The sequence below is a fragment of the Vipera ursinii genome, assembly GCF_947247035.1.
Source record: "Vipera ursinii genome assembly, chromosome: 5".
NCBI classification, from domain to species: domain Eukaryota; kingdom Metazoa; phylum Chordata; class Lepidosauria; order Squamata; family Viperidae; genus Vipera; species Vipera ursinii.
In genome coordinates this window covers 53,039,320-53,066,735 of record NC_139518.1, presented here as the reverse complement: position 1 = coordinate 53,066,735, position 27,416 = coordinate 53,039,320, and the positions used below count along the sequence as shown (strand labels likewise).

At 33.3% G+C, this 27,416-nt stretch overlaps 1 protein-coding gene across 18 annotated transcripts in view; it reads right to left on the bottom strand.

The window, feature by feature from the left end:
* Nucleotides 1-27,416, bottom strand: part of TCF7L2 (transcription factor 7 like 2) — a 221,202-nt gene that overhangs the window by 37,412 nt on the left and 156,374 nt on the right. For all 18 annotated transcript variants that reach the window (XM_083363780.1, XM_083363796.1, XM_083363790.1 and 15 more), the window contains exon 5: nt 1,255-1,387. In XM_083363780.1, the coding sequence (XP_083219906.1) occupies nt 1,255-1,387 (133 nt within the window). The remainder of the gene's footprint in view (nt 1-1,254; nt 1,388-27,416) is intronic.

Genomic DNA, 27,416 nt, shown 5'->3' with positions numbered 1-27,416 from the left:
AAATAGTGATCACATGATCACAACTTTCATAAATATATGCCAGTTGCCAAGCACCCAAATTTTGTTCACATGACCGCTGGGGTGCTGCAATGGTGATAGGTGTGAAAAACAGTCAAGACTCACTTTTTCCCACTGTTGTTGGCTTAACTGATTTTCAACCTTATTACTTGAATTACATTTTAATTTTTCTTTCTTCTGGAATTCAAATGATCCAGTTCAAAAACCACTATTGATAAGTAATCCTGCCCTATTTAGGGCAGGTATAGTGGACTACCAGGGTTATTTATTTTATTTATTTATTTATTTTAATTTCATTTATATCCCGCCCTTCTCCGAAGACTCAGGGCGGCTTACAAACTTAGCAGTTAATAATTTACATCAGCTTATTTCTAATTATGTTTTAACCATTCCTGTTGATGTAAGAAATATTGAGATTGTCTAAAATTATAGCACATAATCATGTTTTGAGTTTAGTCCAGATGCAATATTCAGAACTGATTACCAGACTTGACAAGTGCATTGGATGATTTTAAATCCACAACTGCCTAATAAGGTAAGACATTAATTATTTACAATAATTTTGAAGTAAAGGTCATTGTTGTATTGTTGTTTACTAGTTTTACTCATATAAAACTGGTAAGTTACTGGAATTGATTGACTAGGTGATATATAAATATATAATACAAAAGGGCAATGGGCTTCTGGAATACTAAACAGTGTCTTATATTCTTAAGAGGATATTGGTTCAATAACATGTTTTTCATATTAGAATGTTTAATAAAGATACATTAGTTTTATTATGTAAAATCACAGAGGAAATATTTGACATTTGGCTTGCTTTGATATACATAAATTTGCTCATATAGCTTTGGGAAGATTAAGATTGTTCAAATATAAGTATATTATTTTGAACAGCTTTAGGAACAGTTGAGTATCATCTTGGTATTTTTCTTTAAACCATAGGTTTAATTTCTTGATGGCATCAATGTATCCTACGAAATAGAAAACATTAGAAATGGACTGCATTACCATTAGGGTGCAATGGATGATAGGCCACATAATTTCAAAATGTTGCATAAAGGAAACCACAACTTACTTAACTTGTGAATTTTCATCACAATTAGTTGGTTGTTTTCCATCATTTTGAAATCATTTTTGTTATACTTAATCGACCAGACACAAACTCATTTAAACAATTTCTTCAATGTCTAGCTCCATCTCAAACATCCCTCTGTAATAAGTCTTGCAACCTACCTGTTTTGGGATCTACATCGGCTTGTAAGTGGGGAGGAGGATTCCCTGGCGTGAAGTGCTCATTGCTGTATGTAATAAGCGGTGTAAGAGGATGTACATGGTGTGGGTGCTGCACAACTGGGACTTTGTTAGACTGTAAGAATAGAAAATAGAAAGTGTAGGAAGATGTTGCATTAATAACGTTCCAAGTAGACACACTAAAGTAGCTGTTTATACGTATGCACATGTGCACTGCACAAACCCATACACACACACAATCATACACCCAGATACACAGTCACAGATGTTTTTAGCATTTATGATTCTTCATGTTCAGAATGAGAGAGTAGCTTTAGTAGTGTTCTTTATTCCGCCTGTCTCCGATGCTTTGGGATTCGTAAGTTTCTTTATTAAGAAGTAAATTGAAATAAACTCAATGTTGGTACAAGATAACTTTTTGGCATAAAATACCAAAATGAAGGCTCTTTACTCTCTTTTAGGGACTTCTTCACTCACTCTAGAAAGCCACTCTTTAAATGGTCAGAAATGTTTTTTCACTGACCTATCGTGTTCTTACCAGGGCTATCACAAGTCATGGACAGTTCAGGACAAGTCATGAACTAGCCAGTATTCCTTCCAGTATACCAATGAAAAAACTAGCTTCTGGTGCCCTCTGCCCCTAATCCCAATGTAACACCATACACTTGTTTTTGCTGCAAAGTAAGAGTCATTTGTTCAATTTCAAAAGCACAGTGAAATGATGAGGTTCCATGGGAATGTAAAGCCAAGAAGGTGGGGCATCCCAGGGGTTCCAGCCAATGGGAAAACACCACCTGTTCTGAAATTCCAGCATTCATACCACAAACTGTGCTTGCAGTCTTTCCTTTTCCATTGCCATTGAGCTGAAGAGATCAGATATGGTGAAGGAATTTAGCAAATGCCATACATGGGAGAGCCTAGACTTTATTTTACTTGAACTTTCTATAATATCTTTTAAAGATTTTATTGCTATATATTGTTTACCATTTGGAGCAAAACTGCTGTTGTAATACTAAGGGGTTTTTTCTGTTTCCTTTGTTTAAATTAAGACATGATATTTGCACTTTTGAACTTTGAGGTGTGACAAAAAGTCTTGAGAAGCAGTTGTTTAGTCATCTCTACCAGGTATAAAAATATTTTTCACCCTTTGCAAAATAAGTAACTCTAAAATTGCTGACACACAGATCTTATTCACAATCAGATGTGTGTGCTGCAGGGTTCATTTCAGGGCACATAGCTCTGGTCACACATCAAATCCATGTGTCAGCAATTGTTCTGTGTGTAGACATGAACCAACCTGAGCCAATCATGTAGCTGATCCATCCAAATTAGCATTGGCCCTATAGTACTTAAAAGAAAAGGTAGATTTTGGCTTTTTCCGAAGCAGTTATCACACTATGGCCCACTCTTCTCTGAATATATTTTAAACTTTATCCTCAAGATACATCCATGTTCAGCTCCATGTCTTTCTTAAATTAAAGTTTATTACTAACCCACCATCTATTTCTTTTCATTTTATAACTATGTCTTAAGAAAGAAATAGTAATAATTTGGAATGTTAGTTTCTTAAACAAAAAACAAAGCAAGCAAGCAAAGACTGATTGGCACGTAGATGACAAAGCCTATACATGCTTATGTGCAAGGCAAATGTCAGTGAACTGAATGGGACTTATTGAATTCCACGATAACGTCTTCTAAACAGTCATATGGCCAGAGTCCCAATTTTCAAATAACAGAAGATATTAATATGTATTTTCTTATTGGCAGCGAATACAATTTAGAGGAAGGAAGTAGAAAGAAGGACATGCTTAAAACCGTATCACCACTTTCAGAAATAAAATATCAAATACCAAATTTTGTGTTATAGTTGAACTATTATTCCTCTACAGGGAACATAGAAAGAGAAGAAATAAAATTGGGAGAGGAGAATCTGTTTTTTGTTTTTAACACACAGTGAAATGTGCACGCACACACAAACACCATACAAATGAAACAAGCAGACTGCTGAGCCATTTTTTTCCTGCAAATAATCCAATTGCAATTCACACAGATTCATACACACTCACAAGAGAGAAGGAGAAGGGGGGAAAAAAACCTATTCCCTATAGAGGATTTACACTAAAATCCTACAAGAGGGACATTAAACCAGATTAGGTAGCAGCAAAGATAAAGAGTCTAGTATTAGATGAAGAATGGATTAGCGTCAACTTTCATTTTAAAATGTGTCTTCATTTCCTTTTATTACTTTCAGTAAGGAACAATTTGCATTAACATCAAGTAAAAGGAATTACATTAAAAGAATAGGGACAGTGAGCAGTGTCTACAAGTGCCACCTTAGCCCAGGAGCTGTCATAGTGTTTACCATTATCCTCAATCTAGATTAGCAATTGTGATTCCAAAAAGAGATGGATGGACACTTTCAAAAGATGCAAGAAAATTAGAAGATTTATTCTTTTTAAAATTACATGAATTTCCTTTGAAATACTTCAGTCTTTCAAAGCATGTTTCATTATGCTATATTAAAATTGCTTTGCAATTTTTCAGTTGGATTGAAAAAGAAGTAATGCTGTAAAGTAATGATGAAAATTAAAAGCTATATAACTACTTATATACTTCTTTTTAAAAAAGTAGTTTTAAAAAATGTTATAAGAATCATTTTTGAGTACATTGCAGGACTCCATAATGCTACAATAATTAAAAACATAACTAGACAGCATCACTGAATGCTTAGGGATTTAGTAAACATGTTGAGGATTACACTGCATGTAATCATGAAATAATCACACTCTATGATAAGGAAGATAAATGAAAATAGAGATAATTGTAATAAAGATAAATTAATTTAATTTGCTAGTTTGAAAAATAGTGAAAACACTAACAGTTGTTGTTGTTTTCATAATCTGAGCTGTGTGGTGGCCCAGTGGTGAAGACCCTAACTTCACATTCAGAAGGTTATCTGTTCACAACAATGTGAAGTCATAGCTGCCAGTTCTTTAGCTGGTGCGGCTTTCATACACATTGAGAAACTAGGATGCTGTAATGTATTGGTATATGTGTGGATTCAAGCAGTGTGGTTTTTTGCAATTGACAGATGGAAATTCTGTCAATGCGCAGATTTTATATATCTGTTCAAGGTTTTTTGGAATGCTATCCAGTGTGCAGATAACTACCAAGGCCACCATGACTGGTTTCAATTTTGATTTTCAGATCTTCATACTTTGTGATGTTCTCCAATTCTTTGTCTTCTTTTCTACTATCCCCTGGAATTGCCACATCAATTATTTCCACTTGCTTCTTTTCAATTACAGTTATCTCTGTTGTGTTATAAGCCAAGACTGATCAGTCTATATTCAGACTGTTTTAACCTGTTCATTTTCAACTATATTATCATTATAGGATTTGTTTTACTATTCCCCTCGGCAAGGTAAACTAACATAGTTATTCATTCTTAGGAAATCAAACACATCAGGATATTCTCAAATATTATTCCAACGATAAGGACAATATATACTGATGGCTTATATGGATAATCATTGAGGATGATATAAACAGCCAAATAATTTGACAGTTTAAGACTATTAGTTTATTCATAGTTCTCTGTCAAGATAGATCTCTAAAATTCAATTTATTTGCTGACATGGTTTGTTCATCTTTTGCACACTCATTCAGTATCCAAGCATAGCATTCTGAAACTGAAATTTAGAAGGCATGAGTTTCTGAATTATCCTCAGATTTGCAATGGATGCTATGAAGGAGCATCCTTTGACATTTTGCTATTTTGATTCAGTGCTTAATAGAAAATATGATACAGGCTTAATGTGAAGGGTTCTCTATTAGGCCATTCTCATTTCAAACTCTTAAGATATCTTATTGAGATATCTTTTATATAAAATGTTAAATATGATGATAGCTATTACAATTTAGAGACTGTCAAACTCGACATAAGTCTGTGTGGCTTAAAATTACAAATACTAAAAGGTCTAAAACCCTGAAAAAAAGAACCACATGCTTCCAGAAGGCATATGATATCACAAAATACAACTCCCCCCCCCAAAAGAAAATGGGGGTCAAACACCATCATGGTGGGAGTAACATGGATGTCTTTTATGCAACTTCATTTTGGACAGATTGCTAAAATATACTTTATGTTGTGGAAACATGGTGGTAGATACTTTTATACTACATCCAGACAGATATAAAACTGAACAGTGATTGTCCATTACAATTTAGTTTTATTAAAAGTTTAATGGCACTAAAATGTTAGGCACATTTACTGAAAAAGGTTAGGGCAAAGATGGCCAGCAATTAAGAAGGCAAAGGTAATTTTGGATATACTTCTGGTTTGTAATAAAGAAATCTGGTTTTACAAGTAGGATTGCAGAACTGCATTAAATACACTTTTGGGGTGGGAAATCTAGGAGAGACTATAAACAATGTGGATATTGAGAATTAATATTCAATCTCTTTCGGTCTTTGAAATCAACAGAGCAATTGCCGTATTCTCCCCCCACCCCGTCCCAAAAGCAATTATGGTACAATCAAATGAGTATAAAAAGTAGCACACGGAAATTAGATAAAAAGTACTAGTATATCATCTTAGCTCATTCCCTTGTCCACACAGATGATTGTTTTCTAGAGTATATTTTTCTATTACTTTGGTTTTGCTTACATTATAATAAAACTAAATAATTATTCTTACAACACTGAAATTTTCTGAAAGTACATCTTTTTAAAATGCCATTAATGAATAATAGAACAGGATTTTTTTTACTCTATTTAATAGAACACCAACAAATACCAACAAAAGATGGGTGAAAATGTAAGGAGGATCCTACTTTTGGTAAACTTCTGGTTTTATGAAGAAGCAAATTTAAATAAAAATAGTTTGGAACAGTCAGGCTTTTTCCTGTTTTTCCTTATTGTCTGTCAATCATTGCCTGAAGTAAATCAGATTGCATTACAGACATGAAAACAATACTGTAAAATTAAGAATGGTTTAGCACATGTATAAATGAAGATAACATACACCAGACCTTTATATTAGATATTTCAGCCATAGTGTATTAAAAATGTAGCTGCGCCTTGAGTAAATTCCTATAAATTACTCCAAGAGAAACGTGAAAAATTTCTTATAAATTTCTCCAAGAGAATGGTAAAATATTCCTATAAATTTCTCCAAGAGAAAGGTAAAATATTCATATAAATTTCTCCAAGAGAAAAGTGAAAGAAATCTTAGGGGTGTATAAAATTAACTCCCTCTGCTGATGGAACAGCTTCTGTCCAGCAACAAGGGAATAGGAGAAATAACTTCCTCTTTCTCTAGTTCACCAGCCAAATGTCCTCATTTTCAAAATCTACTCTGGAAGGTTGTGACTAAAGGAAAGAAAAGAGGAAAACATCTATTTGTACAAATTTCTTTGCACAGTGTTGGGATTTGATCTCAATTATTATGTATGTGGGGAGTAATATCAAATATATGTAAACGCAACAGCAATAAATGTACTTAGAACAAGAAGGTTACATGAGAGAAAGGAATAAGGACAAATAGGAATAAGTTGGGCCCATGATATATATTCCATTAGGCTACACCCAGGAATGAAACTCTCGTATTGTGTACCTATCTGAATCATAAATTTGTCCTACCACAATTAGCAGCCAGGGATTCTAACCCACACTGATCACTTTTATTATCTTTAGACCATGTTACTAGGCACTGTGTCTTAGACCTATGTATTTTAATTTTTACTCTAAGATGTTGACCAGAACTGTAAGAGACAAAAGTTACAATTCAACTGTAAAACTGAAAGACAAATTAAACTACAACTCTGGTCTCCATTCTGATTTTTCTGCCATGTCCTCCTCTTTTACAGTACTCTTTGAATGTAAAATATGCAGAATAAAAATTGGACTGTAAACTTTAAACTGACTTTATAAATCTGATAGACAGAGAACAAAATCAATTACAGCAGGTCTTGAATGCTTTCTATACTTTGTGCCAGAACTCTGCATTATACCATCTGCATCACTAATTTTTAATCACTAAGCCTTCCAAGGAATAACATGATTTTCTTTTAAACCTGATATCAGTTGTTTACTCTCCTAGATATTATATTCAACCTTATTTATCTCTAACATAGTTAAATAAGTTAGGAAGAAGTAAGTCAACAAAAGCATTTTGGAGTTATTAACAATAACTATATTCTAATATTTTATACAAATACACGACAGGTATTTTAATGCCATAGTTATATTTAATCGTTGCTTTTTTCCCCAAATGTCACTTTAAAGACTTTTTGCACACAACAAATGCAAACTGCTCAATTCCTTCTGTGTTATTCTTGAGGGAATTAAGAACCATTATATTTACTGACTCAACATACATTTTATTGACATAAAGAATACTTTCACACCTGACTAAGCATTTTCTCCAGGAATCTACTTCTCCTTAGTCTATTGTCACTGATACAGTGCTCTGAACCCTTTCAAACTTTAACATAGCTCATTTCTGCCTAAGGTCTTGCCCTAAGCTCATTCCCCATTGTAGCTGAGGACAAGGCTTCCATTGATAAACATAGCTCCTAATGTTAAAAGGACTCATTTTCTTCCTTCACGTAAATGATGGCAGGAGCACTGACAGCCATGTGTATGGACAATACTTTTCTTGCCAGACTTTTACCCCAAAAAACCCCCACCCCACAACCCTAACCCCTATGCCCACAAACCCCTTAAAAGAGGAGGTGACCTGAATACTACCGCTTCTCTTCTATTTTTCACTCACTGTTTTTTTTCCTTCTGATTGGAGAATTGTTCTCATTAAATAAGGGCTACCAACTTCCTCAAAAGCTAATCAAGCTCCAAATTATTATCTGCAGGGTTAATAAAACAGGGGCCAACTTCTTGCTTCAGAACTTTGAAATATTATATTCAAATAAATAAAAATTGGGAAAAGTTCAATTAGATACCATAGTTTTTTATTCAGGTTCTTTTAATGTCTCGATAAATTATCATATTAGAGAAAACTATTTTGGATGGCTCAAATATATTTTACTTAGTTGCTTTGCAAGAACAAAAAACAAACTATTAACTTGTAAGTTTTTTTTTCTAATCATAACTAGCAACAAAGAAGTTTGAATAAATTCAGGGAAACTTACTAGAAATGGTAACGATGAAATCATGAGCATTAATTATACTCTGAGAGGAAAAGGAGGAAGAAGCCCAGCAAACTGAACAATTCCAAAGGGAAAACATTTAAACATATACTTTAAATGGATTACATATTTATTTAGCAAATTTATATACCTAACCTATTTCACAAAAAGTGACTCTATGGCTTACAAGCAAAATTTCAAATCCTAATACAATGTGAAAGACTTATGAAGAGAAAGATAGAGAGAGAAAGATTGACTACTAAAAATGTAATTTCTAAATAATATTCAAATTGGTAGGTAAAAGATTTATAGAAATTGATATCTTGCTTGAAAAGTTAAATTTTCATTATTAATAAGGAAATACTATTATTTAACTTAATATTAGTCATGAGGCACATTTTGTTTTGCTACCATTATAGAAGATTAACTATTTATGTTCAAAAAAAAGATGGCAAAAATCAATATTTTGGAAATTCAAACATTCTTTGTAATATTTATATTTTCCCTAAACCATGTTGTTTATACATTGCAATTTGAATTTAATACAAATAAAGAATATAATGCCTAAAAGTAAAGAAGGGTCCTAAAAATATCACAGAAGTCTAGTATACAAATAGCTACACTTTGCAAAGTCAGAAAAGTCCTATATTGCTTTACTCCAAAAATATTGTTCTTGATTTTTCAAAGTCACCGCAGTATGGCTATCTATGTATTTATACATGTATTATGTACCGGACTGATTAATACTCCGAAACACAGTATTTATAGTAGTGAAAAATCAGCACTGTTTCCAGTAAAAGGAGTATTTGGAAGCAATTTTTTTTTAATTGCTAATATCTAAAGTTTTGATAGAGTGAAATGAAAGGACTAGATTTATCAGTTTATAAAGTTTTACTTTCTGTAAGATAGTATCAAGAATTACAAATTAAAAATACTGCTACAAATTTTCTAATATCTTGTGAAATATATATAATTAATCTGCAATAGAACTTATCCTATTTTACTTAAAAAGTATATCACATAATGGTATAAAAGTTTTAGACATACCCCAAACATCAAATAGATTACATTTGTTTTGCTTATCAATTTTTGGGGGGAAAGATATAACAGAATAATTGACTCCACACTATTTCATAATAACTTCCACTGAGTTCAATTACTTTATTTTTTTAAGTACTGTAGAATCCTTCTGAGGGTAAAATCTTGAGTTAGCTATAGAACTAAGCATATGTATTTAAGTAAACCTCATATAGTTCCATGGAGTTTATTTCTGAATAAATACGCTTAGGATTGCAGTCTTAGCAAACTAATGTTTTTTAAAAAATATATATTTAAATAAAAAAATACTAATTTTTCAACAAAGTTTAAAAAAAAGAGAATGAAAAAAGTAATCCATAAGCAGGCCTAAATTTCAGCAAGATGTATCTTGTAAATTACATACAAAGAAGTATATTTTGCAGTCCCCTAATTGCGGTTTGAAGAATTTTAAATACATATTTTTTTCTTTTGTTTTAAAATGATGTATTTTAAAGATATTATTAATCAAATAATTTGAAGAATTTCTTTAAAAATTGTATCATCATTTTTGATGCAACAAAATAAACAGAATAATAAATATTATTTACAGATGAAACCTTTAACCAAGACAGTAGACAAATAATGTAATGTAAAGAATCTGAAACTTACTTACGATATATAAATTAAAATTACATTTCTGTAATCCATATGGCTTACTACTATAAGTATGTAAAAGGCTAAAATCTTAGATGGGCAATTAGTTTTAAAAAATATTTAAAAATATTAAAACCAAAGTCCCATGCCTGAAATCAATAGAATTTACTTCTGAAAAGTCACAGATACAGTTTATTTCAGTAATCTAAATAATTAAGTTCTAAATAATTTGTTCTAAAATAGGGAAAGGTGAAACATGCACAACAAAATATGTCGCACTATAAAATAAATGAAAAGGTTATCTTTCAGTATGCTTTATGCCTTTTTGTAAATATTTTACATAAGTATCCTCCCATCCACAAACATTTGTTTTCATTGGCAAGCTTTACCCAGCAGCTTTATTTAAATAAATGTAACCAGCTGCAAATTTTGAAATCCCCTTTTCTATGACAACACTACAAAAAGAGAAGGACTTCCCTTCCAAAACAAGAAAACTCAATTTTAATAGTCCGACATCTTTGCATGTGGTAAAATGTTTTGGGTTGTTATGCAATCTGAAGCATATTAAGAGCTGTCACTGGCAAATTATTCCCTCCATTCTCTTCTCCAAAAATGATTCTCACTTTGCCTTAATAAAATAAATAAATAAAAATTATCTTGTTTTTAATGTTACCTCTGCCACTAATGAAAACAAGTTATACAACTAGTTCAGTGATTACTAGAAAGTTGCATATGCACACTACATGCAGCAAAATTCATAATCACAAACACACAAATGTTACTCACCCAACAATTCAAATTGAGATGCCAACAGCCAAAATGCTGGAACAGAGAGAAGCCAGAGGCGAGTGTTTCTTCTTTACTACTCAAATCTTCCATTCCCATTAAAAGTGCATCTCTTGGGTACATTACAGCTTTGTTTTCCCCACTCTTGATCCTAAAAGATTTTGTTTCTTCACAACCAAATGCCAATTGTTCTATAATTTTCCCTGTCTGCTTTTCCCTTTCTGTTTCCTTCCCTTTCCTTTACCCATGTTTTTACTTAAAGTATGGTCCTAAAAGATCAAGATGTTTCCGGGTTTGAGGCCTGGAGTTCTCTGAACGTTCAGCATCCATTATGACATCGAATATTGGCTGAGAGAAGTGTCTCGTTTTCTAAGAGTTTGGCTATGGATAGCAAAACCCAGAGTAATCATTTCTAGGTTACAATATTCAAATTCTCACCCACCCACCCCCCACACTTCTTTGTCTGTTAAGGATAATTTTAAAAAAAACCAGTTACCTTCGAAATCAATGACAACAATACAACAATTCAGATAGCATAGGTAACATTTAACTCTGAAGCAAGGCAGCAAGAGAAAATCATAAGAAAGCATGAGCACCTAAGTGAAGCAAGCAATCACTTTATATGAGCAACTGTCAGATAGTACCAAACCATTTTTTACTGATAGACATGCAGGAGGAATAAGTTGATTTCCTTGTCACTCTGACGCAAATAAAGTCTTTAGCAGGTCTTCTGCTTTAAGATCAATGTTCCATGTCTTAACTTTTGCTAGCATAAAAAATTGCCCCTTTGGGTAAAATCTGATCATTTTGTACAAAACCAAGACAAGATCACCTTAGTATGTTTTCAGGATTTTTTTAATGGAAAGCGTATGTTCTGCTGCAGCAACTTTTATTAAAAGTTTCCCTAGATGAACAGTAAAGAGAAATACTGCTTCAGTTTGTTCGTTCGGTGATTTGAACAATGCTAACTTATTCTTTACGTGTCTTACAAGTTATTCATGTCAGCTTTTTTTTTGATTGTTATTGATTTATAAGAGAAAAGTTGCCAAGACAGCGCTCTAATTTCTACCACTGAATTTACTACAAATCTAAAAATAACTAGTGCAGAAGCAAAGACCAATGTGATGGCTAAGCAATTTCTCGCACAAAAGAGCATTATCAGTTATTTATACAAAAGCAGCACAAGTTCATACACAAAAGCATAATATATTTTACCAAAAAAAGAAAGTTCCTGAATGTTCCCAGTAAATAAATCTTGTTAAATCTTGTTAAATCCATAAAGACCTGTTACCCATGTTTTTTGACATGTGTGTAGTAAATTAAGCCCCAGAATATATTTTTGCTAAAAAGGAAAAACTTTTTAGGCAAAACATAAGAGTAAAAATCTCTGCAACTACTATGCACTGATTACCCTTATTTTACAGGTGCGTTGGCTGCATTATATTCAGAAGTGGATATAAAATCCTAGAGGTCTGGAAGAACTTCTCCCCAGAAGAGAAAGAGTTCTTCTGTTTGATTTTCTCACCACCATCCTTTTCCCGCACTTATCCAGCCTTTGCAAATAAAGTGTCAGCCAGCAACCGTTAAGGCCCTTAATACCAAAACAAAACCCTGCAATTTCCCTTTACATGGTAATAACAAAAGCAATGAGGCTCCAGTTTGACAAGTAAAAAGCTCCAACAGCATGGCAACTAATTGCATTCCCTCCCTCTATTCACAGCGGCCACCACACTCCATCAGTTGCTTTTGTCCCACGTGCAATTTCTTAAATAAACTGCAAGTTCTCTGGCTGGTGATGGACAGTTCCCAATCGTTTAGCAACAATAACTTATAAAGTACAGCAAACAGGATGGACTGCCTTTAACAGAATGCTTCCTTCTTGGTTGTCCCAAAAATAGGAGGTGAGAAAGAAAGAGAACTGATTTTGTCCTGTATTTTTTTAAAAAGAGAACCATGTGAACCTACCAACATTCTTCCAGTCTTTTTCCCCTCTCCCTGGAACTGTTCTGAACTCATTGCAGGAACATCATTTATATTTAATGCAATGTCCAAGAACTGAATCAATCTATCTATCTATCTATCTATCTATCTATCTATCTATCTATCTATCTATCTATCTATCTATCATCTATCTATCATCTATCTATCTATCTATCTATCTATCTATCTATCTATCTATCTATCTATCTATCTATCTATCTATCTACCTACCTACCTACCTACCTACCTATCTATCTAATTCAGTATCTCCGTGAAGTTTTTGACCCACCTCTCACATGGTAGTGAAGTTACACTTATGCATGGGATAGGGGAAGTTCTGTTCAATCACAGATTCCTCTTAGATCCAGCATAAAGGTGTTTAAACATTTTTTTTATTAGTTCTAGAACTTGGAGAAAAAAGGGGCTTTTTTCTTTCCTAGGTAGAAAAACTCCCAAACGTTCTCCTTCCCTAATTCAACTTTATGCTGACGAAAGGAAGGCAATGGCCTTACTTAACCCAACTCTCAAGAGCTGAATAAGACATAAGGAATAATGTACACCTTCAGTGAAAATTAAAAAAAAACATTAAAAAAGAATTATTTGGTAATAATGGCAGAGGCCAATCTAATAAAAAGTTCCCAAACTCCAAAGCATTTTTCTCATGGCAAGTCTCCTATAATTTTCTGACAAAACATGCAACAAAAACATGCAACAAAATGCAACTACTCGTCCTGATACATGAAATGCAAAGTCTCAATCTGCTAGCCCCTGTGTGAAAGGAGGAAAAGGTATAGCTTACCATTTACAACAGTTTTAATCAGGATGCTTCACGCTGCCTGGTTTCAAGCATGCTGCTGCTTGTTATATTAACATACCTACATGATGTGTATTAAGACTGCAGTAGGTTGATCCACTGGAGGGCAGCACCCTACCTAAGCCATTCATCACGGAGCTGCACTGAACAGATAAACACACGGGAACAGCACTGCAAACGCCAGCTCTTCAGAAAAGATGCTCAAGTCCAGTTCCATTCATAGAATTATTTCGCTTGGTAGGAAAACGAACAATGCCTGCTTCTCCCTCTGATTCAATACCAAACCACACAAAAAGGGTGGTGGGGGAGACTTTCTCTCTTTCTCCTCCTCCTCTCAACCCCCCAGTCAAAAGAACAAAAGCTGATATTTTGTTTGCCGACTTGGCAAATATAATGGAAATCTCAGTTTTCCAAAGTTCACCTAACCTGGTGCAAACACTTCTTTACTGCTGATCAGGGAAATGAAGCTTTAATGGCTATTTGATGCCAGTCAATTGGAGAAGGGGGAAGAAGAGGTTCGATTTCAGTAAAGGATGGAAGATCGTTTTGCTCTTTTTCTTCTCCCTTGAAAAAAATTCTCCCATCCCCAAATTCTTATCGACAGGAAAAAGTGAATTATATATTATTTTATAAAGACCTTTAAAAATTAACATATATGTCTAAAAATGGGACAAGCAAAAAAAATCAGAAGTATTCCATATATAGATTTTCTCAAAGCTTAAATAGAAAAAAAAAATCACATGAAGTTTCAGACGCCTGCCTAGAAAGAGAATGGTCCTAACATATATTAAACCACCGCTGCGTGTCTCCTAAGCAGAATAGGAAAAATGACTATTGATCTTCAAATAGTGATAATTGAAAAGATCAAAAAGATTAAACAAAATCACAAATGTGCTGACTTACCATGCTATGCTTTTTTTGTTGCAACTTTGTAGAAATTTCACTCAAAGAAACTGCATCAGAGGTGTCAAATTTTTGAGCGGAGTGTGATCGTATTACTTCCGCCGCCCTGCTTTCCAATGCTTCAGAACTTTTTCCCTTTCTCTTTTTTGTTTGTGGTACCTAGCTTTTTGCCATAGACTTTAAAAGGCTTCAGCTCAGCAAACCAGCACAAATTATCTTGCCACCTTGCGTAGCTCTGATGCTTTGGCCGCTAACTTTGGAAGGCCCTTTACTACTGCATCAAAATTAGCATTGTCAAAGCAGTTAATGAATATTAATATTGTATTTGTCATTGGAGCTGGCCCGTTGCTGAACTCCGAGTCATCCATCAGGGACAAGATTAAGAACACAATTATTTCTGACTGACAGGGACCAAATCTGCTAGAATTTTTTTTTAAAAAAACAATTCGGGGGGAACCCCCACCCACCCAAACATCATCTTAAGGTGCTTCCCAAGAGATCAGGAGCCAAATTAATACTCTTTTAATGAAGTGCAGATCATTATTGGGTGGGGATACACTATCCATGATTCTTATATTTATTGTAAGATTTTTTTTTGGAAAAAATTAAAAATACCAACCACATTGACAGTTTTTAATTCATAGTATTTTAAGAAAAAATGTGGGGTTTTTTCCTTAAATCTTTATTTAAAGAAAAGAACAAAGAAGCAATTCATACCATCTTGAGTAATTTTTCATGTCTTCACTTTTACTTCAGCAGCTCAGAAAAGCCAGCACAGTAAATAATTCCTACCCAAATTTGAAGGCACCTTCATCTCCTATAAATTCTTTCTGCACCAATTCCCCAATTCCCAAGAACTGTCTCACTCACTTTATCAACAATTCCATTTATAGAAACTCTTAAATTCCCTTTTAACGGTGACATCTTTCTGTAATAAACATTGGAAACTGCACTTGTGGAACTCAACAATAATTATTAAGCAATCAGCAACCAGACAGTAGTCTCCCCTTGGGCTTGGAAAAGATCAAACATTAATTTTCATTCAATCAGGTCCAAATTTTTGAACATGAATTCAAGCTTTATGATAAATTCTAATTAATTGAATCATGAAATCAAAAGAAACAAATTGCAAAGGAAACAAATACTGGAGAAAATATGAGAATTCTTCATACAATTTCAGTTCCGATCAATCATTGAACAATCATTGCTGTTAAAGAAATTGTATGCTTTAAAACATGCCTTTTCTAGTCAATTTATCAAGATCTACACTCTGTGTACATCTGTATACAAACATCCCCGTTGCAGAAATATCAATAAATCAGTTGCTTAATAATACAATTTTTACAGAGGCATTTTGGAACATACCTTTGGTGGCTTCTTTCATAGAACTTGCTTTTTTGGCAATTTTTATTAATCCTTCCCTTCTGCCTTTTTTCAAGGGAAAATTGTTTATTATTTTAAATATGGCAAAAGGGGAAGAATTAAAAGGGATAAAAATGACAGATGTGATAGTTAATCTGTCCAATGAATCATGGGGGTCTAAGTAAAGCTGCTGTGGCTACTGCGCTAATCTACGGCTCCCACTGACCAGCCTCCTGGCCCCCTAATGCCATTATCAACCCTTAGATGAACAATCTAAATTAGAGTTTTGTTCCAAAAGGGTGTGAAGTTGACCTCTAGTGCAAGGAAACCTCTACCATACATACAGATGGAAAAGTTCTTATGGTTTCTAAAAAAGAAATTTCTTTTTAAGGGGGATTATGCATTTACGTATGTCTGTGTGTCTCAGTTTGTGAAAACTATTCGGGTTGCCATCAACTATGCCCGGATGAATGTCGCACTGATACAAGAATAAATAACATTTATTAAGATTTTATATTAGTATAATTTTTATTTTTCTTTAAATAATATTGCCAAATAATTGAAACTATCTTGTTTATTTTGCAGTCTAAAAAGAAAATAATGCAGACTAAACAACATTTAAGTGGGTTCTGCCGTTATGGTTTTGTAATGTACAAAAAAAGATGGATTTGAGGGTAAAATATTAACTGTACATACAACCATATGCATACAACCATGGCAAGGTAGAATTAAAAGCACAGTACATTTCCTCTGGCTATTGTTTGTACTGATAACTTCACTTTGCCTTAAAGCATTTCTTTAGGTATAAACAGTAAAATAGGGAGAAAAAAAATCCATGAAAAAATACACAACAAAGCATCTCATATGCCCTGCTTCTTTTGGGGGGAATATCATCTTGGAGAGATATAAAATTATGTGCTTTTGTTCAGGCCTTTTATTTTACATTAATCACATTAAAATGCTGTCTGTATTTCTGCATCAAACCTTGGTCATAACAGAAAACCACTAATTTATCATCTCCTTCAACAAAGAAGATGTCTAGTTTTCCTCTTAATAATATATTAGAGCTTGGAAATTTTGAACTGTAACATTTACAGTTTGGAATTTTGTGGATAGAATCAACATCATGAAGCACTTCTCCGCATCCCAGATCTTAATAGGCTGCTTTCTCCTGCCTCTCTCTGCGTCCCCAGCACGACTGCATCAGCACTAGTATCAAATTAACTCTCCGACTTTGAAACTTATTGATCTGCTATTAAGACACCAGTGAACCTGATGAAATGAGTGCTGTAGGTGCAGTCAAGACTTCAAAGTCTCACACAGCCACATAAAACAAGCGCCTTTGATCCTAACTCCGATCTGCTGAGGGTTTAAAGCCCAATTCTCCCTAAGCTGCCCTTCTTGCTCGTCATGTCTGATGTCTTACCAACTAGTGACTTGATAATGTTAATAATGAAAATTTTAGCTATTTCTTTTCCTGGGCAAAATTACGATATGAATTTATGCTGCTTTCAATTTGGTTGTATAAAAGAGGACAACAAAAAGAAATACGGCAGCATTTACAGGAGGGAAAATGATAACATAAATCCTGTTAATGCTCTACTTTTTTAAAAAAAAAATGTAACTGTTTTTGTAGTTGCATTGCCAGATTGAAATATCTATTATTTCCTGCGTTTTCAGCCATGTTCAGAAGTAAAAATTATGCAATAATTTCAGCTTTCTATAGCTGAATATGCATTGAAAACTATTTATGATCTCTGAATTTCCTTTTTTCCCCTTTTATGCTTGCTATTTGCTTCAATGGTCAGACCTTATAATAAAAATCTGTGTATACATGCTATATAATTATATTAAATGATATTAGATTTATAGAATATATACGGTCCTTAGGAAATATATGCATTATGCACAACAAAAGGACTTGTGGTAGTTATGAGACGAAAAGACAATATTGCATGAAAAATAGATAGAAACTTGGTGGTTGAATCCTATAAAGCATAAATATCTAAGTACTACAAATACATGGACACAATAAATTTTCTTACAGTTTTCCCTCTTTATATAAAATTTTTCAATTCACACACACACACACACATGCATTTTTATACATGCAGCATCTATTTGTATCAAGAATATTACCTTTCTCACAAAGACATGTATGATTCAACAATTACTTTTCTGTATTGTAAAGAGAAGCATTCCTTAATATAAATATTAGGTCAGGTGTTTGGAGAAAACTTGAGAAAAGTTATTTGAATATAATGAATTATACAAATAACTTTATAATAACTATTTTTTTTTAAAAAAAATCCTTTTGTGATTATTATTTTGACATTTCTCAATAATATATTTATTAATAAAAAATAAAAATATATGCATAAATGTACCATAAGGATATTCAATATCATTATCAATCTACTATTGCTGAACATTCAGACTATGTTTTTTGAACAAAAAAAAAATTTGATTAAAGATTTTTTTTGGGGGGGGGAGAAAGAACTCTTAAAAGATATTGCTATGTTGATACTCACTTAACCTACTTGCAATTCTAAAGAAGTCAACACTTGATTGTGACACTGTTCAAAAGAATTTCCTATGCCACAAGCACAGTAAAAACTTTCACCAATTAGTGCAGGAAAAAAGGAGGGAAAAGCCACAGCGCTGGTGCTCAAAGAGCTAGGCCTTGCGGCAAAGCTGTCATGTCGAGTGGATTGATCAACAGGACCACAATTTCTAATGGCATGTTGTCATGAAAAGTCAGCCACGGGGAGCCACCTGCTTTATTGCTCGTAGACAGCTAGGAAAAGGAAGGGGGAGCCTTTCATTCCTAGCTTCACTAGACCTTTTTACTAGCAGTTTTGGAAAAGGTCTCCTGATTTTGATTCAGGAGGAATATGTTTCCAAATGTATTACCCTGCCTCTAAGATTACAGCTATGGGAAGGCTGAAACTCACTTCTTCTCCCTCTTCTTCTTTTTCTCCTCCTCCTTCCTCATTTTTCTTTCTCTCTTTTTTGTCAATGGCATACATCTACTTTTTTTTTTAAAAAAAAAGGATAGAACCATACTGTTACCTTCTCTATCACAAATCTTCTCAGATCAAACCATTTTTGTTATAGCTAAGTCTAAAAGCAATCACATCCATTGATACCTTAGAATGCCTGCTTAAAAAAAAACAAAGAAAGATTCCTTTCTTGTGTTCAACAGACACACTGCATTTTATACTACATAAAATTTTGTATTTGGATCCTTTCTGTTCAGAATACCTCACAGTTTAGAAACACTTTATGTCTAGACTTCTATGCTATTTGCATTAATGGACAAACTTGACATTCAGTTTTAAGTATGATTTCTATTGTAGAAAAGCAATAACATTTTGGGTTTCAGGTAACATCTGATAGCTGTTCTAATTTCCCCATAAAAATGACCTAACTCTGCTTTAATCATTTCAGAAAATCCACCTCTAGGGTAGATGTTCAATAGGGATTGTAGTGTCCAACTACTATCCCCGTTGAATTTTAGTTACTATCTCAGGATAAGTTGTGGTCCACAACATCTATAATACTTCGGATTGGAATAGGCTATTTTCACAAAATATATTAACTTGTGATTTGGACTTTTAGAATAAAGGAATCATATTATACTTGGCTCATATACAGTGTAATGTGATCTAGATGACATTGATGCCGTGATTATGGTTTGGTTGAACACAAAAGGCAACATTTCGTTATAGAAAATAATTATGTTCCCCAGTTTGAGAACAAAAAGATTTTCTTTAAGGTGAATGTGTACAAACATTGGACGCTTATTAATTAAAACCTCAGTGAGGAGTCAATCATATGATTAATTTTATCCAAAAAAAAAACAGGTATCCAAAACAAGGCAAAAATAGTAATAATGTGCAATACATTCAATTTAAGTTTTCTTTAACCAATAAAATCATGTGAATACAAAGAAAAAAGTCAAATAAAAGTTAAAAAGAACTTTCAGATTCATGTAAGCAACCCCAACAATTAGCATGCAAATCACGTACTGTAACCTTTTATCGGTGCAGCCTCTGGTCTCATCAGTCGATGAAATTCTCAGCCCGCGGCAACAGCTTAGCCGAGGGACGCAGACCAATGAGATAATATTCATTGTGTTAGCATTTCAAATGGCGAGAAAGTAAGAAGAAGCGCTAACTGATCACTACCCATGGAATTAATTGGATATTCCAAGAATAATGTCTCTTACAGAAGATCCTTGGAGGCTGAGCACATTCTGTGCGGTGCGTTAAAAAAGAAATAAGACTGCTTGGGGGTAGTGGGCATATTGGGGGTTAGCGCAGTTCACTAAAGGCGAGGAGGAAAAAAATCAGATGCACTGAACCAAACTCGGCTAATCCATTCCATAATTATATACGCGAAATCCAATAAACTCGGTCACCTTATTAAAAATTTAAACTATTATAGAAAAACCTTACTATAGCGAGCTCATATGGTGGTATGAATTTGATTCAAAGAAATTTGGGTTAACTATACAGGTTCATGGAATAGTGCTCTTACAATGAGATTTTCCCGTAGATGGAGTTATTTCTTTTACTTAAGACTGCATGAATGCCCTTATTTTAAAAAGAAGTACATTTCAGCTTTATTAGTCAAAACATGGTGTGATATTAGTGTATTGTTCCCTAAGAAACATGTTTAAACTTTTTCAATACTCCTTTTCTTTCAAGCTCAAAACAGCATAAAAATTGGCATTGTTGAGGGGCTCTCAAAGATTCAACTAAGACTTTGGCTTGGTCCAAAGCATTAGCTCTCTCGATAAACAGCTGCCTGTGCAACTCCATAAGCTCCAAAAGGTTAAAAGGGAAGAGGTGGGGGGGGGGAAGAGAAAAATAAGATTAAGAACCTTCCCAAATGTTCCATCTTCCCTATCGACCACTGGCCTAGCGTGAGGTGTCAATTTTGACTCCAAAGAGAGCTCACGAATTCGCAGTGGTCCCATTATGCGGTCTCTGCGCTCATTGTAAATTCTGTCAACGAAGTCAATCTTATTAACTTCCGCACTGGTTCACACATGACATTTTCTTCAATTTTCTTGCTGACATCAAAAACATCAATTAGCAGCCCGAAAATAGGAAGGAACGAATGACAGAGCCTGATAACGTCAACTATTTGAAGCCAAGGGTAAATCTATTCTCCAGTTCTGAATGCGTTCATTACAATTGCATTTTCAAAGAAGACCTCCAAATAGCAAAGAAAATTAAATTTATCATCTAGAAATGCCTAGAAATTGTTTTTTTTAATCCTACGTCTATCTCTCAATCCCAGAGTGTAATACAAAGTATCACAATTCATTTTATGATAACATGCCACAACTTTAATAGAAAGTTTATAAAATATGCAGCCCCTGCGATACTTCCTACAATCAGAAACTAGAAGAGAAGAGAAATTGGTCCACTAGATTGGAACACTGTCTTGTCTACTGATTAGTTCTTATAGGCTGGCATAGCACTGAAGAAATGAGGTGGGAGGAAGAAAGTGAAGAGAGACAGAGCAGAATATTTACAGTAAAAAAAGACAGTAAGAACAATACCACCTTCGACTAACTAATCTATTTAAAACAATACAGGCATCATCAGACTTCAGAGTTTGCAATTCCGCCCCCCCCATCTCAGATAGAAAATAAAGATAAAGCAAAACAAACTCCTCATCCATTAAAGCAAAATGAGGAGTCCACTCAGAGATTTTATACTACCTGTCAAAGCCTGAAATCATAGGTCTTCAATCATCTCCTTGAACTTCTACTAACTGAACTATTATGCCAGCTCATTTTATTGATGTTTTCAAGAAAAAGAACTTAAAAACATGTTCATCCTAAACACTTATACACAAAATGGTATGCTTGCAGAGTTCAACAATACATCTGTGACAAAGATAGTAGTCTAATTCAGGAGGGGAAGGGGGGGGTGATGTAATGCCAAGCTGGTGCTTTAACAATTTTTTTCATATGTGTCTGCTTTGTGAGACATCATAACTTTCATGCTTGTATTACATCTCCTAGGGAGTGAATGAAAGCAGCTTCCGTGGCTACCAAAGACACTCACTCGGACTTAATGCAAACAGAAAGAGCGGCTACATCCAGATAAACAGATCACATTCCTTCGTCCCATTGATTTTTTGATCTTTTGCCATCTTTTAGTTGCTTCCACTCCCTTCCTTGCCTTTCTCTCAATGCCACAAAAGACAAAAATATTCAAACAATGAATGGTGAGGATATCTATTAGCTGTCAATCTGCCTTTTTTCCCCCCGCCCCCGGCACCAACTAACAAATTCCCAAATAGAATGCTGAGAACCGGCATGACGATGTATCACAGCATTTCTTTCAGATATACCTAATCATGACCTCACTTTTCATCTTTATCAAGCACGATCTTGCTGGGAAGAAGTTGGTGCAGGAAATTTGGAATGAAAAGAGACCTATAGACATGAACAAACCAAGAATATAGTGCAAGTACTTCAGTCTTATATGTATGTCCAGAACTTTTATTTTCCTCACAGTTAAGATTGTATTTATAAAGACAAAAAATGTTTAAAATATTTAGACGTTAATGATGTTAAAGTCAAGAAAATTTTCTGAAGCATAATTAATTATAATTTAATTACTATTTATATAGATATTATTTATAATCTGATTAATGATTATGTTAAACCACATATGAATAATATATGAGGAATATATATTTCTTATAACACAATACTATGCATTTTTCAAAGTACAGTGGAATACTTCCAAATAAAATTTGAGCCACAGAGATATAAACAATATAAATTGATATGTAAAATAACTCCTCTTAAAATTACTTTTTAAATAAAATATGAACATTAGTTGCAATAATTAAGAAATACCCTATACCAAATAGGTATTACCAAATTCATATTGTTCTAAACATAAAATATTTTAGGCTACTGATTACAACTTTCTGTTTAAATCAAGTTTTATTTAATTTCTAACAAGAAGTTTCATTCATTGCTTTTTGCTTTGAAATGAATAAAAGCTCTGCAACAATTCATTTTTATACATGAATGCATACTCTTATGCTGTTCCCCATTATTTCCATAGGAAAACTTTCCTAGTGGATTATATTCTAACATTTAAAACAGGTTTGTATATCCCTGAGTCAGATTAGCTTCAAAACATCTGTAGAAACAAACCTTGTAAACATTTTGAAAGGAACCTGTTGAATAGAGTATAAACAAGGGCAAATGTATGAAAAACCATCACTATTAAAATGAAACAAAATATAAATTATACTTGCATTTAACTTTCCTATTACACAATAAAAGCATAAAAAGGTGGAAATCTGACTGCTTCAGTAACGCATTTAATCCCTTTGATTTGTTTCTTCTGTGAAAAATGCTTAGAAAAATATAGTATGCTTTCCGTATTTCTTTTACACAAATATACAAACATATACTTGACAATATAGGGACATTTAATGTTATTTAAAGGTTGAAGTTTAATCGATCATAATATTTTAGTGACAATGCCAATAACCTGACCAGAGGTTATAGATAGGATGAACTGTGGTTATGTTTTTTTAAATCACATACTGTCCTTGAAACAGAGTCTGCATACAGCTCCATTAGAACTAGCTCCAGTCCGCTTGATCTATTATTTACAAAGAATAACCCTTCACTGCTTAAGTGGCGACTTCTACTTCATCCTTCCATTTCTGACGCATCAAACAACTTGAGGGGGAGGAGACCGGAAAGGGAAAAGTAAATTCATAATACAATGTCCTGCAAGTGAAATTTCTATATGATTAATATAAAATAAGGTTATCTGAAATGACAATGCCATTGTCAGCAGAAAATACATAACAGCTTTATTCAGTTTAAATAGCTAGCTATCCTGATGGCAAAGATTGCATAATAACATTCTTTAAGGTTTTAAAATAAAAGCATACATTCATGCATTTAATTACAAATTGATGGTTCCTTTGCAATATAAACATTTCTTTCATTATATTTTTTTAAGTTTGGTATAATCGTTAAGATTATTATTTAAGTCCATTCTATCTAATTAGAATCCTTAGATCTCACCTCCAAATTGAACTTTCAACTCTGTGATGCCAATTAAAGACTATTTTAAATATATTTTCCAATTAAATGAATTCCTATGATCATTTCTGACATAATAAATGAGCTTTTCAGCAAAACCCTTTTGAGGAAATGATCAGGTGTGGAAGTTGGAATCTTACATAATATTTAGATAATCTACAAATATGTGGTGATTTTACCATTTTGATATCCCCAATGCCACCTGATGATATTATTACAAATGTTTCTATTCTATTCTATTCTATTTTGCTACATATATATCAGTGAGATATCTATACTTTTATCAATGACATTAACATATGGTTCCAGCCAATTACACTTGACATTAACTATTTAATGGTTTAAGGTTTTTTAAGTAAACGAAGGAATCAGTTTAACTGTGAAACATTTAAAACTTATAATTATTTCAGTTGCACTTGCATATAAGAAATCACATCCACAAAACAGCTTTCTGATATGTACACACACACACACACACACACACACACACACAAACTGAATATTCAAGAAATGTCTATCTATAGTTCTCATCATTCAAACACAATTTGCATCAAACAGTGCTATCCCATTGCACTGTCAGTTTATTTATTTATACTCCATGATTTCTGTTCTATCAGCAGAAATTTTAAGGTAGGAAACAGTATTAAACAAACAATAAAAATACCCAACAACAGAATAAGCCTACAAACAATATCCTATAATAATATCTAATAAAACTGAGAATATACCAAGAACAAAAATTTTCAGTCACTGTACAGTATGAAACAATTAAATCAAATAATCATTATTATTTTTTTTTATTGATGGGGGTCTTTAATGGAAAACTGTATTGTAAAACTTTTCAATAAAAAAAAAAAATCAAATAATCATTATTATGTCACATATTGAAAGGGGGAATTACAAGATGGTAGAGCTAAGGAATGTTATAAGCTAGATCCAACAATGAAGAACTCTGATCTTGAGTAACTAACAATTAGGAGTAGGACACAGGCGACATTAACCTGATTTGCTTTCTACAGGAAGTGGGATGTAGTGAAGCATGGGAGGCCTAATAATTCAGGAGCAATGCTAGATAAGAGAATGCAGATCGATCCCAAACAGATTATATATCTATATCATATTATATATCTGAGTTAGCTTTATTGCTCTAGCTTAAAACATTTTTATCTTGTAGATATTAAATCTCAGTGGCTACCAGAAGCTATCTACCACTGATTTTAGACCATCCATTGCCTCTTTGAAATTAAATGGGAAAAAAAGATACAGTGGTAAATGCTTATGGCCATTGATGTCACCTACTCTCAAACCTCTGGGCAATTTCTCTTGATAATTACACATGAGTATTAAAAAGATTGGGATCCTGCATACATAGTGAATTGCTGTGCACATTATCTGGAGGCCTTAAAGCAGTACCCTTATGTTTTATGAGCAAAGTGCCTTGGCAAATTATGTTTACTCTAGAATATTTATACAAATAATAAATGATACAATAGCATCACAGGTATTGTATAATCAAAGCACAATGCTGTTCAAGAAACCTACTCGTTATAGTATAAATATATATAGTATGTGAAGAACAGTAGATTGAGGGAAGCTAGAGAACAGCTAAAGTTAAATAGGTAGCTAAAAACAAATATCTTGTTTTTATAGACTAATCTTCACTTTTGCTTTATCATACAATTTCCTATTAAGGAAAAATGCAATGTTACAAAAGTGGATTGTAATAGATATATATAAAATTGCTCATTTCATGACAGGTACAAAAGAATGTGTACCAAATACAGTATTAGTCCATATACGGAATGTAAATTGCATGAGAGATAACTCCAGCTGTATTAAGTACCCATTTCTAATGCAAGGCAGTGATTCAGTAGGCAAATATATTAAAGAAAAGTGCAGGCTTGGAGGTTAAGAGCAGCAAGGCAAAGATAAACATATCATTAAAGGCCAAGTGGTTGACTTGAATTTTCGTGGCAAACTCTAATCCACCCAATTCTCAGAATTATAGTTAATCATAGTTTTTAGAGTGTATTAGCTGCCTAAATGAAATGATTACAAGCTGTGTTTGTAGGAGAGATGTACTTGATTGTGCAAGTTGGTATCTGTGAGAAAAAAAATCAAATGAATATTTCTGTACTGAATGTCTTCCTGCCTCTCTGTTTGTCTAAAATAGAATAAGAAAATATCCAGCTATTTGCATTTAGAAAGAACATAAAATTAAATTTGTGATTCGGTTTTCTTTTTCTGAACTTATTACTTTACAAGATTAAAGATTTATTCATCTAAGCTAACAGTGGAAAAATATACAGTATCTACAGCTAAAAAGCCAGTTTTGAACCTGTCCTCTTTCCTTTCGGTATTCTCAATATTGTCTATTAAACAGATCATTAGGGAACCATTTTTCAAAAAGATTTCTTTGAGCTATTGATAAAGCATTTGGCTTGCACAGCACCTAAAGAGATTTGGGGTAAAATAGCATAAAATTGTATTTTATAGTAAGTATGGGTAAACTGTATTATATTTATTATTCTTCATACATTTTACTTGTAGTAATATCTATGTAAAAAAAACCCAGATGATGGTTTTGTACTGTTAATCATTTAATGATTACATGCATGATGTGATGGTGGTACTGCATTCATATATACTGTAGAAGGATGTTAGTATTTTTTTAAAAAATTGCTAAAGCATTTATGACTAGGCAGTAAATGTCTATAATACAGAATAGCCATGATAAGGATCACCATAGTTTATCATATTCAAAGCATGATTGACTACCAAGTTTCATGGCCTTTTAAAAACTTGTATGCTCTGGCCACTCAATGCTAGCTCTTCTGTTACATTAATTTCCCGAAGATATAATAAAACATATTTCTAGCCTCTACTGCTAAATATCATTTAAAAAGCTGAAATCTGGAGAACAGTATATTTTCATTTGAATTTACAATATAATGATAGATAATCTTAACAAATACCCATGGCTGAAAATAAATAAAACTACTCTATAATTTCTTTCCTGCAAAGAAATAAATCAAAATTCTAAATGGAGCTGCTTAGAATTAGACTCATTCTACTTGGTGAGTCTTACTCCCCAGAGATTAGTGCTGAACTGTAGCTTTAGTGAAATGATTTAATCAAGAACGATAATGCTAAACTGTGATTTATTTAACACAGTTTAGTGATTGAAAGCACTGGGTTTCACACTGTAGAGCAGGAATGTCCAACCATGGCAACTTTAGTACTATGAACTTCAACTCCCAGAATTTCCCAGCCAGCTATGCATAAAGTTGCCAAAATTGGACACCCCTGTTCTATTTCTGAGAAATACAGAGATAGCCTTGAAGAGATGCAAGAACCATTAAGTAAATGTCCTGGG